The sequence below is a fragment of the Dipodomys ordii genome, unplaced genomic scaffold, assembly GCF_000151885.1.
Source record: "Dipodomys ordii isolate 6190 unplaced genomic scaffold, Dord_2.0 Scaffold171, whole genome shotgun sequence".
Classification (NCBI taxonomy): Eukaryota; Metazoa; Chordata; class Mammalia; order Rodentia; family Heteromyidae; genus Dipodomys; species Dipodomys ordii.
In genome coordinates, this window is record NW_012267387.1 from 1,263,145 (window position 1) to 1,276,508 (window position 13,364).

Below are 13,364 nucleotides of genomic sequence, written 5' to 3' on the forward strand. Positions count from 1 at the left end.
CAGAGTCTGGTGGAATGCCAGGCAGTGGAGGAGAAAGGATATTTCCCAGTAGAGGTGAACTAGGTCATGTGAATAGAGGCGTGCGCAGGGTATGATTGCCCCCGGACCCCCCCCCCAGACTACCTGCAGGACTGTCACCTTCATAAGACCAGCGCCCACTCCTAAAGGCCTGTTGGGGTGTTCTGCCTCATGCCTTATTCCAAGCAGTCCCCAGAATACAGTGGAGAGAAGCATTAGGGTTGGGGAAGGGGAGATGAGCTGCCACTACGCAAATAGGCAACTGTGGAGAAAAATCAAAGGCTTCCTGGAAGAGATGGTGTGAGGCTTCTATAAAGGCAAAAGCAAAAAGGGCAGATATGTCACAAGTTCCTGCAGGAAATGACTGGATGCCCAAGAAGGAGAAGCAGACACTGATGTGTCTACTCCAGATCAAGAGTTCCTAGTGGGGCGCTGGTGGCTCACGCCTATAATCCTAGCTACTCAGACGGCTGAGGTAGGGGAATGGCGGTTCAAAGCCAGCTTGGGCAGGAAAGTCCATGAGACTCTTTTTTTTTTTTAATCGGTCATGGGGGCTGAACTCTGGGCCTGGGTGCTGTCCCTCAGCTCTTCAGCTCAAGGCTAGCACTCTACCACTTGAGCCACAGTGCCACTTCTGGCTTTTTTCTTTTTGCTTATGTAGTGCTGAGGAATTGAACCCAGGGCCTCAGGCATGCAAGGCAAGTGCTCTACCACTGAGCCACCTTCCCAGCCCCCATGAGACTCTTATCTCCAACTAACCACCAGAAAACCAGAGGTGGCACTGTGGCTCAAGTGGTAGAGCACTCACCTTGAGCTGAAGAGCTCAGGGACAGTGCCCAGACCCAGAGTACAAGGCCCATGACAAAAAAAAAAAAAAAAAATCAAGATTCCCTGCTTTGTGCTGGGTGTGGTGATGCACTCCTGTAATCCCAGCACTCGGGAGACTAAAATAGGAGGTTCTTGAGCCAGCCTGGGCTACATAGTAAAATGTGTAAAATGTCCAAAACAAGCAAACAAAAAGCAATGGTGGATTTAGAGGAGAACACCATCAAATAGACCGTAACTGGGAGTCAGTGAGGAGGCAATCAGCAAAGTAAACTGAGTCAGGCCCTGGGAACAGTTGAGTGAAGGCTCCCATGGAAGAAGAGTTCCCAAAGAGGCAGAGTCCTTTGTAGGGTTCCCCCATGGAGCTGAAGCTGAATCTAGAGTGGAGAACAGAGCCGGGGATGGCACAAGAAGGCTGCTTTGAGGCAGAAACTTGATTGGCTCCAAGTAGATTGTAAGCTGTCCCTGCCTTCTATACCAATGTGTCCGCTGGTGAGCAGCCAGGTCCCACTTAGTGACTCACCAACTTGATGGCTCCTGGGACCACACACTGCCCCCCCAATACCCAGATAAGCCAACATTGTGCCTCTCCTGTTCCCATTCCAGCTGGCTCACTACACTGAGTTTCTGTCCTACCTCTTTGTGGGGGCTGCCTAGCATGTCAGGTGCCAGCCCCGTTCCTTGGGCTTAGAGTCTGAGAACATGGAAGCTTTGTCTTCATTTGAGCCCATCTGGAGAGGAAATTTCTGTGATTTGCCACAAATCCTCATTTGAGTGAGGAAGTATGCTGTCCTTCTCCTCTAACTCCCATCTGGCTTCCCACAATTGATGTCCCTTTGATACAGAACCCCACTTTTCTTTGGACCTCAGAGGGGTGTGACTGTGTTTCAGGGTGGAGATGCACACAACTGGGGGTGGAGGGAGGCTCTGTGCTAACAAGAATCCTCACCAGCTCCTGGTGAGGATAAGACTTGGGTTCAAGGCCATGGTTCAAGGCCAGCCCAGGGAGAAAAGTCCATGAGATTCCACTTTGAAAATAAGGCAATGTTGGGGCTGGGAAGGTGGCTCAGTGGTAGAGAGCTTACCTGGCATGCATGAGGCCCTGGGTTCGATTCCTTATCACCACATAAGCAGTAGTGCAGCTCTGGCTCAAGTGGTAGAGCGCTAGCCTTGAGCTGAAGAGCTGAGGGACAGTGCCCAGGCCCAGAGTTCAGGCTTCATGACTGGCAAAACAAAAAAGCAATGTTGGAAGCTTGATTCAAGTGGTAGAGTACCAGCTGAACAAGTACCACATCCTAAATTCAAGCCTTAGCATTAATAGTAGTAGTAATAATAATTTAAAAAAAAACTGGTAAGGCCAGGCCCTGGTGGCTCATGCCTGTAATCTAGCTGAGATCTGAGGATCAGGGTGTGAAACCAGCCTAGGCAAACAAATTCAAGACACTCATCTCCAATTAACCACACTCACACATACACACACACGCACACATACACACACACACACACACACACACACACACACACTGGAAGTGGAGCTGTGGTAGAATGCTAACCTTGATCCAAAAAAGCATAAGGGAAAATACCCAGAGCTGGCAAAAATTAAACAAACAAACAAATAAATAAGGAAATGGTTCCAAAGGCAGAAACAGAACTGAAAAGCCCACACTAGTCCCTTTTCTGTCCTTTCCCCCATCTGGAGATGCCTCTCTCATTCCTGATGTTAGGAATTCTTAAGTTTCTTTGGAAAAGAAAGATCTAGGGAAACACCTCCTTCATAGGGCCTGAGTAGAATAATAAGGTCTGAGCTAGGACTTGAGGGACTCCAGGGTTAAGGTGGCTTGGCTGGCGGCAGGGTAAGGAGGATGTCAGGGATGTCAGGGCAGTAGGGGGTAGGACAGTGCCTATGGAGGCGGGATGCATCAAGGATAGGGTGTCCTGGAACTGGGAGAGGCCACTTCTTCCCTGCAGGCTCCAAGCAGGTCAAGCCACCCTACCCCCACACCTGTGGAGGGCACTTCTACAGAGCCCCTGGGGACAGGCTGCTGGCTTGTCCTGGGAACAAAGGAAACAGCGAAACCAGATGATGCTGGGGACCCCTCCGTGGATCTACCAGGAGGTCACCTTAGGAAAGGGGGTGCACGCAGGGGGCGGAGTCTGTGAAAAGGGATCCACCCTCCATACCAGTCAGGCCAAACCATTCCACTAGCTCTTGAGTGTGGGAAGAGCTTCCAGAGCTCCCCACCTCGACCACACAGACCCCTCCCGAGTCTAAAGTTTGCATCAGAAGTGGTACCTGGCCAGGTGTCAGTGACTCACGCCTGTAATCTAGCTATCCAGAAGACTGAGATCTTAGGATTTTGCAGTTCGAAGCCAGCCCAGGCAGGAAAGTCCATGAGACTCCTATCTCCAATTAACCACAACAAGCTGGAAGTTGAGCTGTGGCTAAAATAGAGTGCTGTCCTAGAAGTACAGCGTCCAGGCCCAGAGATCAACCCCTAAAACTAGGGGGGGGGGGAGAAAGTAGAATCCGAAGAAGTACATGATTTTGCACTCAACCAGAAAGTTGAGAACTGGTAGGTCCTGGACCCAGACCCGCCTCACCTGCCCCTTTCTTTTTCATAGGAGAAACGCTACAAGGTTTCGCCAGTCCTCCAACCCTTGGTCGCCCCCCAGGTCCCGACCCCCAGGGCGACAGCGAGGATGCGCAGGCTCCAGTGTCCCGGTTTTATTGCAAACGGGGCAGCGCTGGGTTTACAATGTACTGAACTTGGGATTCCGGCGGGAGCAGGGAATGATTCCAGCGGGAGCAGAGGTGTGGTCCTGGCTAAGGGGCGGGGCTTGACTGGAGGGTCCGGAGGATCAGCTAAAGGCAGGAGTGAAACTTGGGTCCAAAGACTAGGTAGGGCTCTAGGGAATCAAAAATCAACCCAAGGAAAGGGAGGCGGGGGACCCTAAAAGTGAGAAAGGGGACCTAAGACAAAAGCGTAACGGAGGGGAGAATCCTAAAACAGGGGTGGGCATGGAGGGTGGGCGGGCCTGGCGTCTGGCTCAATGGAAAGTCTCCACCTCCACCACAGTCCAGTCACCCTGTGGAGAGGCCACATCGTCTGGGGAGAAACTGGTGACCGATGTGATGCTGGCACGCGACTCATCCAAGGGAGACAGCAGTTCGGCCCAGCGGCCTAGTTCGGCGTCGCTGAGCGGAGTACGGGTGGCCCCGGAGACGCCACCACCCCCCGTACCCACTGGACCCCCGCCGCTGGCTCCCGCCGCACCCTCGGCCGCGGCGAGTAGCAGCGTCCGGCTCAACAGGTGCTGCACGACGCTAGCCTGCAGCGCTCCCAGCGGCAGCTCGCCGAGGCGCGCCGACTTCGGGCTCCGCGAGGACGCCCCGAGCCCCGCCCCACTCGCCGCTTTCCCATCCCCCGCGCAGGACCCAGGTCCCGGATCCAGCGAGCCTGGGGTCGGGGTCGCCGGCTCGGGTCCTTCAGCCTCGTAGATGGTGCACAATCCGTCTGCTGAGCCCGGGCCGGCGGCAGGAGGCCAAGGCAGAGGAACACCTGCAAATACAGACGCTGAGCGGAAGGGGTGGGAAGCGCCACCTCTCCGCGAGACCACGCCCTTTGCACTTGCTTTGCCCCGCGGCGACCACGCCCCCTTCACGGGCCCCAACCAAGCCGCGAGACACGGCCCTTTCCATTGGCCGCACCTCACCACGAAACCCTGCCCTTACCATCCGCCACGCCCTCCTCGAGACCCCGCCCTTTGCACCTGCCCCAACCCCGAGACCACGCCCTCTTTACCAGCCCCACCCTCCCCGCGCGACCCCGCCCTTCCTGTAAGCTCCGCCCTGCCGCGAGACTCCTCCCTTTCCGTCTGTCACACCCCACCGCGAAGCCCCGCCCCCATGCATCGCTGCCGGGTCCCCAGACCCGCCCGGAGTCCCCTCTCACCTGGAGCGCCGCAGACAGCCAGCGGCGGAGCAGGCCCTCGGCTCCAGGCCGCCGGATGGCAGGCGGCGAGCTCCGCGTCGGCGGGCGGGGAGGTTGCAGCGCCGCCCTCGGGCCCGCTATCGTAGCCACGCAGCTCCTCTGGAGTGCTGGTGGCGCTGCTGCTGTGGCCGGCCAAGTCCGGGCCGCTCAGCGTACTGGATGGGCTGCGAGAAGGTGGTGGTGGCGGGGCCGGGGCCAGCGCTAGGGTCAGCCGTGGACCCGAGATGGAGGCATCTGGACCTGGGGTCGGGGGTCGGCATGGGGCCTGCAGTGGGGGCGACGCAGGGGGAGAGGAAGGAGGCTGAACAAGGGGCGAGCCCAGGCGAGGCAGGACCTGCGGAGGGGGCGTCGTCGCTGAAGAGGGCGGGGCCTGTGGAGGGGGCGAAGCCAGAAGCCTGGCCTCCTCTGGGGTCACTGTTGTCTTCTGAGGAGAAGCCTGCAGAGAGGGCAAGGCCAGAATAGGTGGAGCTTCTTGAGGGGGCATGACCAGGGGAGAGAGAAGCCGTGAGATCAAAGATGAGGCCTCTGGAGGTGGTGTGGCCACAGGAGAGTGAGAGATCAAAGATGGGACCTCTGGAGGGGACGAGGCCAGGGGAGAATGAGGAAGTGAAGCCAAAGATGGGGCTTCTGGAGGGAGTATGGTCAGGGGAGAGTGAGGGAGTGAGACCAGAGAAGGTAGGGCCTCTGGATGGGGCGTGGCCAGAGGAGAGAGAGGGGGTGAGGCCAAAGAAGGCGGGGCCTCTGGAGGGGGCGTGGTCAGAGGAGAGTGAGGGGGTGAGGCCAAAGAAAGTGGAGCCTGCGGAGGGGACGTAGCCAACGGGGTCCGAATAGGCGAGGCTAAGAGAGAAAGAGGTACCTGCAGAGGAGGTGAGGCAGGAGGAGAGAGAAAAGCCTGAAGAGGAGGTGAGGCAGGTGGAGAAGGAAGGGCCTTAGGATATGTAGCTGAGAGAGAAGGGATTTGTAAAGGAGGCGAAGTCAGAGAAGGCTGGGCTTGCAAAGGTGTAGGCAAGAAAGAAGGCGTGGTCTGCAGTGGGGGTAAGCCCAAAGGAGGTGGGGCCTGCAGAGGCAGTGAGGCCAGTAAGGGTGGCAGAGTCGGGAGACAGGTATCAGCCTGTAAAGGAGGCAAGGTCAGAGAAGATGGGGCCCCCGGAGTAGGCGTGACCAGGGCAGAGGGAGGAGCCTGAAGAGGGGGCGAGGCTGGAGGAGAGGAAGAAACTAGTGGATCCTGCAGCGTGGAGTTGGCCAAAAGAGGAGGGTCTTGGGAAGGAGATGTAATCAGGTTAGAGGGTGTGGCCTGTGGGGGCGGAGCCTGGGAAGGACTGGCCTGTGATGGGGACGTGATCACAGAGAAAAGGGCTGGTGGGGTGGGCGTGACAAGGGGAGAAGACAGATTCTTTGGAGAGACTGGCGGAGAGAGAGAGGCGGCGTCTAGAGGTAAAGAAGCAGACTGAGATGTGGATAAGGAAGTCGGAAGTGATGGCAAACCCAGAGGAGCCTGGGTGGGAAGCATATTCTGTACAGGAGATGAACCTGATGGAGAAAATGCCGTCGTCGTCGTGGGCCGGGGAGAGACTCTTTCTACCTCCGGAAAGGGTGGAGCTTGCGAAGGGGGCGTGGCCGGTGGAGAGGGGAGGGTCTCCAGGCAGAGCGGAGTGGAAGGGGCTACTGGAAATGTGGTGGCCAATGGACAGGCTTGGTTCTGTGAGTGGGGCGTGGCCTGAGGGGAGGGCGGGTCTTGAGGATGCAGGGTTGCAGGCGGAGGGGGCGTGGTTGGCGGAGAGGGAGGGAGGGTAGTCTGGGGAGGAGCCCTTGAGCGGCGGGGAGGTGGTGTCTGCTGGGCGGCCGCGCTAGGTGGAGAGGGCTTGGCCAAAGACAAAGCTGAAAGCTGGCCTGGCACCGAAACTGCGTTCTTCCTGGGGACTGTGGTCTGCGGGGGGCGCAGAGCCGACTGCCCTTTGGCCTTGGGCTGTGACATCAGCGCAGGAGCCCGGGATGGTCCACGGGATGAGGCCCCAGACCGGGCGGGGGATGACAGAGGGGTAGCACCGGAGCCCGAGGGACGAGAGGCTGGCTTTTGGAGGCCACCACCAGCGCTGGGCCGCCTCCTGGCAGCTGGACTAGGCTCTGGGGCATTTTGGTCTCCAGTAGTCACTGATTTCTTGGGCGTCTCGGTCAAGGGTCGTGGCCGGGCATTCGCAGCTGGTCGAGGGAGTCCCGCTTCTGCCACCGCTGTCCGGGAGCGACGGCCCATGGCCGGTGAGGGGGCCCCTGAAGTGGGCCCTGAAGAGTCTGGAGACAAAGCAGAGGTCCAAAAGGGACACGGATACCTCCAGACTGGACCCACCGGGGCCTAGGAAACCCCTCACCCCAAAGTTACCTACCTTTTCGTGTCCCGGAGTTCAGAGCAGCCCTTTTGGGTGTCTCTGGGGCTTTTCCTCTGGCCACAGGTTCCTCAGCTGAGGGACGGGGTCCTTTCTGACCAACAGGGCCTGGTCTGGGGACAGGAGGAACCAGATCTTTTTTTTTCCTTGTCGGTCATGGGGCTTGAACTCTGGGCCTGGGCGCTGTCCCTCAGCTCTTCAGCTCAAGGCTAGCGCTCTACCACTTGAGTCACAGCACCACTTCCGGTTTTCTGGTGGTTTATTGGAGATAAGAGTTTCACAGACTTTCCTGCCCGGTCTGGCTTTGAACCAGGATCCTCAGCTCTCAGCCTCCTGAGTAGCTAGGATTACAGGTGTGAGCCACTGGCGCCTAGCGGGACAAGATCTTTTTGAACTCCCCAAATGTACACCTTCCCAGCTATGAAATGGGACATATACCCTTCTCTGCAAACCAATGACTTTCAATTTGACACAGGATCCACAAGTGCTGCCCAGCCCTTGTGCGAAATATTAAAAGGTTTCAGATAGTGGTACTAAAAGGGAGGGTTGGAGGTGTGGCTGAAGTGGTAGCCATGAACAACAACCCAAGCGAATCCTAGCAACAGCAAAAATATAATAAGAAAATTAAAAAAGAGAGAAAAAAAACAGATAGTGACACTAACGCTTGCTTTAGAGACTGAGAAGGGGCGTGTTACCTGGTGGTCCCGCTAGCTCGTCCTGGGGTAGAGACAGAAGAACCCTGGCTGGGCGTCTTGGCAGGGGTCCTCTCTCCTCTCCCAGCAGCTGAGGGTCTGGAAGCTTCAGAGAAAAGAGTCAATGTTGTCCGAGGAAAAAAAGGGTTCGGAAAAGGAAGGAAGGAGGTAGGGGAAGAACATGGGGTCAGAAGAGACGCCAGGTACCTGGACTTCGAGGACCTGCCACAGTGCTTCGAGTCGGTCCCACGCGGGCAGCAGCCTCCGGAACAGGGGCTCCACCGACGCCTCCAGATCGCTCTGCCAGGGGCTTTCGCCCCATGACTCCCGCTGCTCCCAGAACCCGAAGGGCTGCGGCGGTTACTGGGGGAGGGGGCCGAGGGGACCCCGGAGGCCTAGGGGTGGGAAGGCCAGGGGGACGAGAAGCTGGTGTCCTCGAGGCGGGCCCTACCTTGGCCTTATCCCTCTTGTCCATTCCGCACCTGATGGGCAGACAGAGGAATCAGCACCCCAGGTTCTGGATCGTTACACCGCTGCTGCTGGAGATCTTGGCTCCTGGTACTGTACTGGTCCTTTTCCAGGCATCCGGCCACTCATGGATGCCCATAACTGAGCCTTGGCTGGCTGGATCCGCTTTTCTCCCCCATCCACCCACACCTGCGCACCAGCCGGGCTGCTCAGCCTTGTCCCCAAGTCCCACCCCCACCACCATCCCCCAAAGCTGAGATGCCTTGTTTGTCCCCCTCCCCTCAGTCCTTTCCAGGAACAACATCACGCCCCTACCCCCTCGCCCCTCAGGGACCTTGGACGACCAGCCTCCTCTGTCTGGCTTCCGATGCTGGGGACAGGAGCGCACGCCGGGGTATCTTCGCCACCCCCGCCCAGGTTCCTGCTCCAGCCTCCCGGAGGGATGCCAGCACCTGCCAGGAGGAAGAGTCGGCCCCGCTGCCCGCGAACGGGCTCCGGGAGACAAAGAGCCAGGATCCGGGCCCGACCCCTCCCCCAGCCCGGCCGCGGCCCCGGCCCCAGCCCCAGCCCGGGCCCGCCACCACTTGCTGGCCCCGCGCGGCTCACCTCCGGCTCCGGCCTCGACGCCGCTCCACGCACGCACGGTCGCATGGAGTGGAGCTCGGCCGAGCACCGCGGCGGCGGGAAGGCGAGGGGAGTGGGCTGCGGGCGGCGGCGCTGGGGGTGCCCGGCGGGCCCCGCCCCTCCGCCGCGGGCGGGGGAGCCCGGGACGCGCGCGCGCTCGGCGGGGACCCGGGAGTGTGGCCGGCGGGAGCGCGCCAATGGGTGGGGGGACCTCGCGCGTCGGAGCAAGGGGCGGCCTCGCCGAGATCCGGGGGAGGCGGGTTTCCACAGATGTGTCCGACGCCCCAAAAGCCAAGAAACGGGGCTTGGCGGGGAAACACTCCCCCGAGGACCCTCACACCTCCCTAAACGCAAGCTCGCGCACCTGCTCCGACCCCCCACCCTAACTACTCAGAGACCAAGGCCCGCCTGGACGCGGATAGGCTGTGTCCTGGCAACCAGGGGGCGGGACCACCGCGCCTCTGGCCCACCGACCAATCCAGACGCTCCGTGCCCCTAATCCCAGTCCTGGCCTTCTCCACCGAGAAGGCCAGCAACACTGGTTTGGAGACCTGAGTTGTGAGGAGTCCATCTCTTTCAGACATCCCATTTCCCAAGGAAATCTCTTACCTGGAACGGGATAGGGGCTAGAGCTTCTGGGGAAATGCACCCCTAACCTGGGGATTTAGGGAATGAGAGGCTGATTCGAGATTGGAGGGGGAAGGGAGGAAAGGAAAAAAATCAGTACATGGAGAGGGGACACAACCTTCTGCAGAACAGAAAGATCCATCGAGTTTACAAGAGGTCCAGGCAGCAAAGAGTTGGTGGGGTAGCTGGGTTGTGGGGGATTAGATTATGAGGGTTTGGGATGTCAAAACAAATGCTTGAAGAAACAATTCGAATATCCTATTTTAGGGTATCAGCCCAGCTTGAACAAGTGAGGTGTGTCACTTTTCTGACTTTGTCTGCCAGCACATAGGAATCTCATGGTAGAACCTTACAGAGGACCCTACCCTTTAGAGGTTGTTACACCAAAACATCTATTAACACCAAGACCCTCCTTCCCCACACCCCATTGGGGCCCTTCACAGAGAGGAATTCAGTTCTAGGTTCACAGCCACTGTTTCCTTTTTAAAATTTGATTTGTGTATATATGAATGTGTGTGTGTGTGTATTAGTAAGGAACTTGAACTCAGCACTTGGACTCTTTCCTTAGCTTTTTCCCTTAAGGCTGGCACTGTACCACTTAAGCAGTGGTTCCACTTGCAGTTTTTTGTTTTTTAACAGTTTAATTGGACATAAGAGTCTCAGGGACTTTACTTCCTGAGCTGGATTAAAACCTGAACTTCAACCATCAAATCTCAGCCTCCTGAGTACCTAGGATTACAGGTGTGAACCACCAAGATGCAGCTCAGCTGCTCCTTTGGAGGGCACCATGCAAGTCTGAGCAGGTCTTTGAAAGCAAGAAGGCCTCAACAGCCACGTGAATTGGACAAAGGCCTCAATCACCAAGAATTCCTGCAGATAAGCTGATCTTATCAGCCTCAAGATGCCACACAAGTTACTGGGGTTTGTTTTGCTTCTAGGCAAGTAGCAATCAGCTAGCCTTGGCATCAGGGACCCTATGAAGGGTGACAGCTTGAACTCAGGTCCTGTGCTCTGACTCTGAGCTTCTTTTTGCTCAAGGCTGCACTCTACCACTAGAGCCACAGTACCACTTGCAGGGTTTTGGGGGGGTTTTTTGTTTGTTTTTGTTTTTGGTGACTCATTGGAGATAAGAGTCTCACAGACTTTCCTGCCCAAGCTGGCTTTGAAATAATCCTCAGATCTCAGCCTCCAGAGTAGTTGGGGTTATAGGCATGTGCCATAGGCTCCTGGCTTGTAGCTGAGATAGATCTCTAAGGAGATCAAAGACTTCCTTATCTGGAATTACCAGTCCCCGTTGGTAGCTAATTGTGTTCAAGTGTTACTGTAAAACATTTAGAGGCCCTGGTGCCAGTGCTGGCTACAATAAAACCTACAGGACAGCCTATCACGAGGATCAGGGTTCACCTTTGCAATACATGTTGTGGTATTTTAAGATTTCAAGTAATAAATAAATGGATTGAGTCATTGCAGGTGCTAGCCATGAAAAGGACCAAGTCCTGAGACAGATCCCCTACAATTTCCAAGGACAAGGTGAAGCCAGGTACCAATGGGTCGTGACTGTAAGCCTAGCTACTCAAGAGGCTGAGATCTGAGGATCATGATTTGAAGCCAGACTGGATAAAGAAATCTGTAAGACTCTTATATCCAGTTAACCAAAAAAATAAAAAGGCTTCAAGTAGAGATGTGACTAAAGTGATAAAATTCTATTCTTGAGCAAGAAAGGTAAAGAAAATACAAGGTTCTGAGTCCAAGCCCTAGAACCAACACACACACACACACACACACACACACACACACACACACACAGGAAAAGACAGAAGGAAGGAAGGTAAAGGAAGGAAGGAAGGAAGGAAGGAAGGAAGGAAGAAAGAAAGAGAAAGAAGTGGTAGGTGCTAGGGGATGGGGCAAAAAAATGAGGAGTTAGCTTTGAAAGGGAGTTAGCATTTTTTAAAAATGATTGAAAAAACATTCTGGAGATGCACAATGGTGATAGTAGCACAACACGGTATGTGCTCCTAATGATGTCACTGGTGTTCAAACTGCTTTTTACTGAAAAAGTCCAACTAAAAACAGGAAATAAGAGCCTGGTGTGCGTGTGGCAGGGGGCGGCTCATGCCTATAATCCTAGCTACTTAGGAGGCTGAGATATCTGAGGATCATGGTTTGAAACCATCTCAAGCAGGAAAGTCTGTGAGACTCTTATCTCCAAGTAAGTACCAAAAAGCCAGAAGTGGAACTGTGGCTCAAGTAATAAAGCTCAGGGACAGCACCCATGCCCTGAGTTCAAGCCCTAACACAAGCACAAACACACATGCTCACATGAAAAGAGATAGAGAGAGAGAGAGAGAGAAGGAAGAAAAGGAAGGAAGGAAATAAAAGAAAGAAAGAGATAGGAGATAAGCTTTAGGACCCAACCTTTACTCTTCATTTCTCTCTCTTTTCTTCTGAACCATTCTCTCCTGCAGGTACTTCAGAGCCATCTTAGAATGCAGGAAGGAGTAGACAGGACACAGGGCCAGGTGTCAATGACTCTGTGTGTGTGTGTGTGTGTGTGTGTGTGTGTGTGTGTGTGTGTGTGCCAGTACTGAGGCTTTCTACGTTTTTTCACTCAAGACTGGTGCTCTACCACTTAAGCCACAGCTCTACTTCCAGCTTTATGGAAGTTAGAAATAAAATTATCGGGGCTGGGAAGGTAGCTCAGCGGTAGAGTGCTTGCCTTGCAAGCATGAGGCCCTGGGTTTGATTCCTCAGCACCACATAAACAGAAAAAGTCGGAAGTGGCACTGTGGCTCCAGTAGTAGAGCGCTAGCCTTGAGGGGAAGAGCTGAGGGACAGCGCCTAGACCCAGAGTTCAGGCCCCATGACCAGCAAAAAAAAAAAAAAAAGAAAGAAAGAAAAAAGAAAAGAAAGAAAATTATCATGGATTTTTTTTTTTCTGCCCAAAACTGGCTTTGAATCTAATCCTCCTGAATAGTGAGGATGTCAGTTGGGAGCCATCAGTGCCTGGCCTCATGTGACCAGTCCTGAGACAATGGGCTGACAGACCCACTGCTGTCACCCCTGACCATCTGAACAGACCTGGAGCTGGGACTCCTTAATTACACATACTCCGCTCCCTCCACCCCCCAGTTTTTCTGTCTATTTAAACCTATGCTCATGTTTGTATCCCCAAAATGGCCGAAGATGAACTGAACTGCCTCCTTCCCCTTGACTCTCAGTGCCATGTCCTAAACCTCCTTTATCTGAAGTTCACTGTGTCTCTCTATTTGACCCATAGGGGTGAGTCACCAGACCTGATACATGGGTCTGGGACCTAAAAACTATAGTTTTGGTGAACACTGGGCTGTATACTTAAAAGTAGTTAAGATCAGCTGAGCATCAGTGGCTCATACCTATAATCTGAGATACTCAGGAGGCTGAGTTCCAAAAAACCTAAATTCAGGCCAGTCCAGACAGAAAAATCCAAGACTCCATCTTCAACCAACCAGCAAAAAAAGAAAAAAGAAAGGGGGGCTGGGAAGGTGGCTCAGTGGTAGAGTGCTTGCCTTGCAGGCATGAAGCTCTGCCTTCAATTGCTCAGCACCACATAAACAGAAAAAGCTGGAAGTGGTGCTGTGGCTCAAGTGGTTGAGCACTAAGCTTGAGCTGAAGAGCTGAGGAACAGCGCCCAGGCCCAGAGTTCAGGCCCCACAACCTACAAAAAAAGAAAGGAAGGAAGGAAGGAAGGAAGGAAGGAA

At 55.1% G+C, this 13,364-nt stretch overlaps 1 protein-coding gene across 1 annotated transcript; it reads right to left on the reverse strand.

The window, feature by feature from the left end:
- Positions 1 to 3,589: 3,589 nt before the first annotated feature.
- Positions 3,590 to 8,383, reverse strand: Prr36 (proline rich 36). Its single transcript, XM_013033514.1, has 6 exons — positions 8,116 to 8,383; positions 7,912 to 8,014; positions 7,217 to 7,329; positions 6,355 to 7,124; positions 4,797 to 5,271; positions 3,590 to 4,403 (listed from the first exon to the last, which is right to left on the reverse strand). The coding sequence occupies exons 1-6, from the start codon at positions 8,381 to 8,383 to the stop codon at positions 3,892 to 3,894; spliced, it is 2,241 nt and encodes a 746-aa protein (XP_012888968.1). The 3' UTR covers positions 3,590 to 3,891.
- Positions 8,384 to 13,364: the final 4,981 nt, after the last annotated feature.

Coding starts and splice junctions, on each gene's coding strand:
- Prr36 (XM_013033514.1), bottom strand. CDS start 8,383: ATGGACAAGAGGGATAAGGCCAAGGTAGGGCCCGCCTCGAGGACACCA. Junction 7,125..7,216: donor GAACTCCGGGACACGAAAAG/GTAGGTAACTTT, acceptor CTTTGTCTCCAG/ACTCTTCAGGGCCCACTTCA. Junction 4,404..4,796: donor GGCTGTCTGCGGCGCTCCAG/GTGAGAGGGGAC, acceptor CTGTATTTGCAG/GTGTTCCTCTGCCTTGGCCT.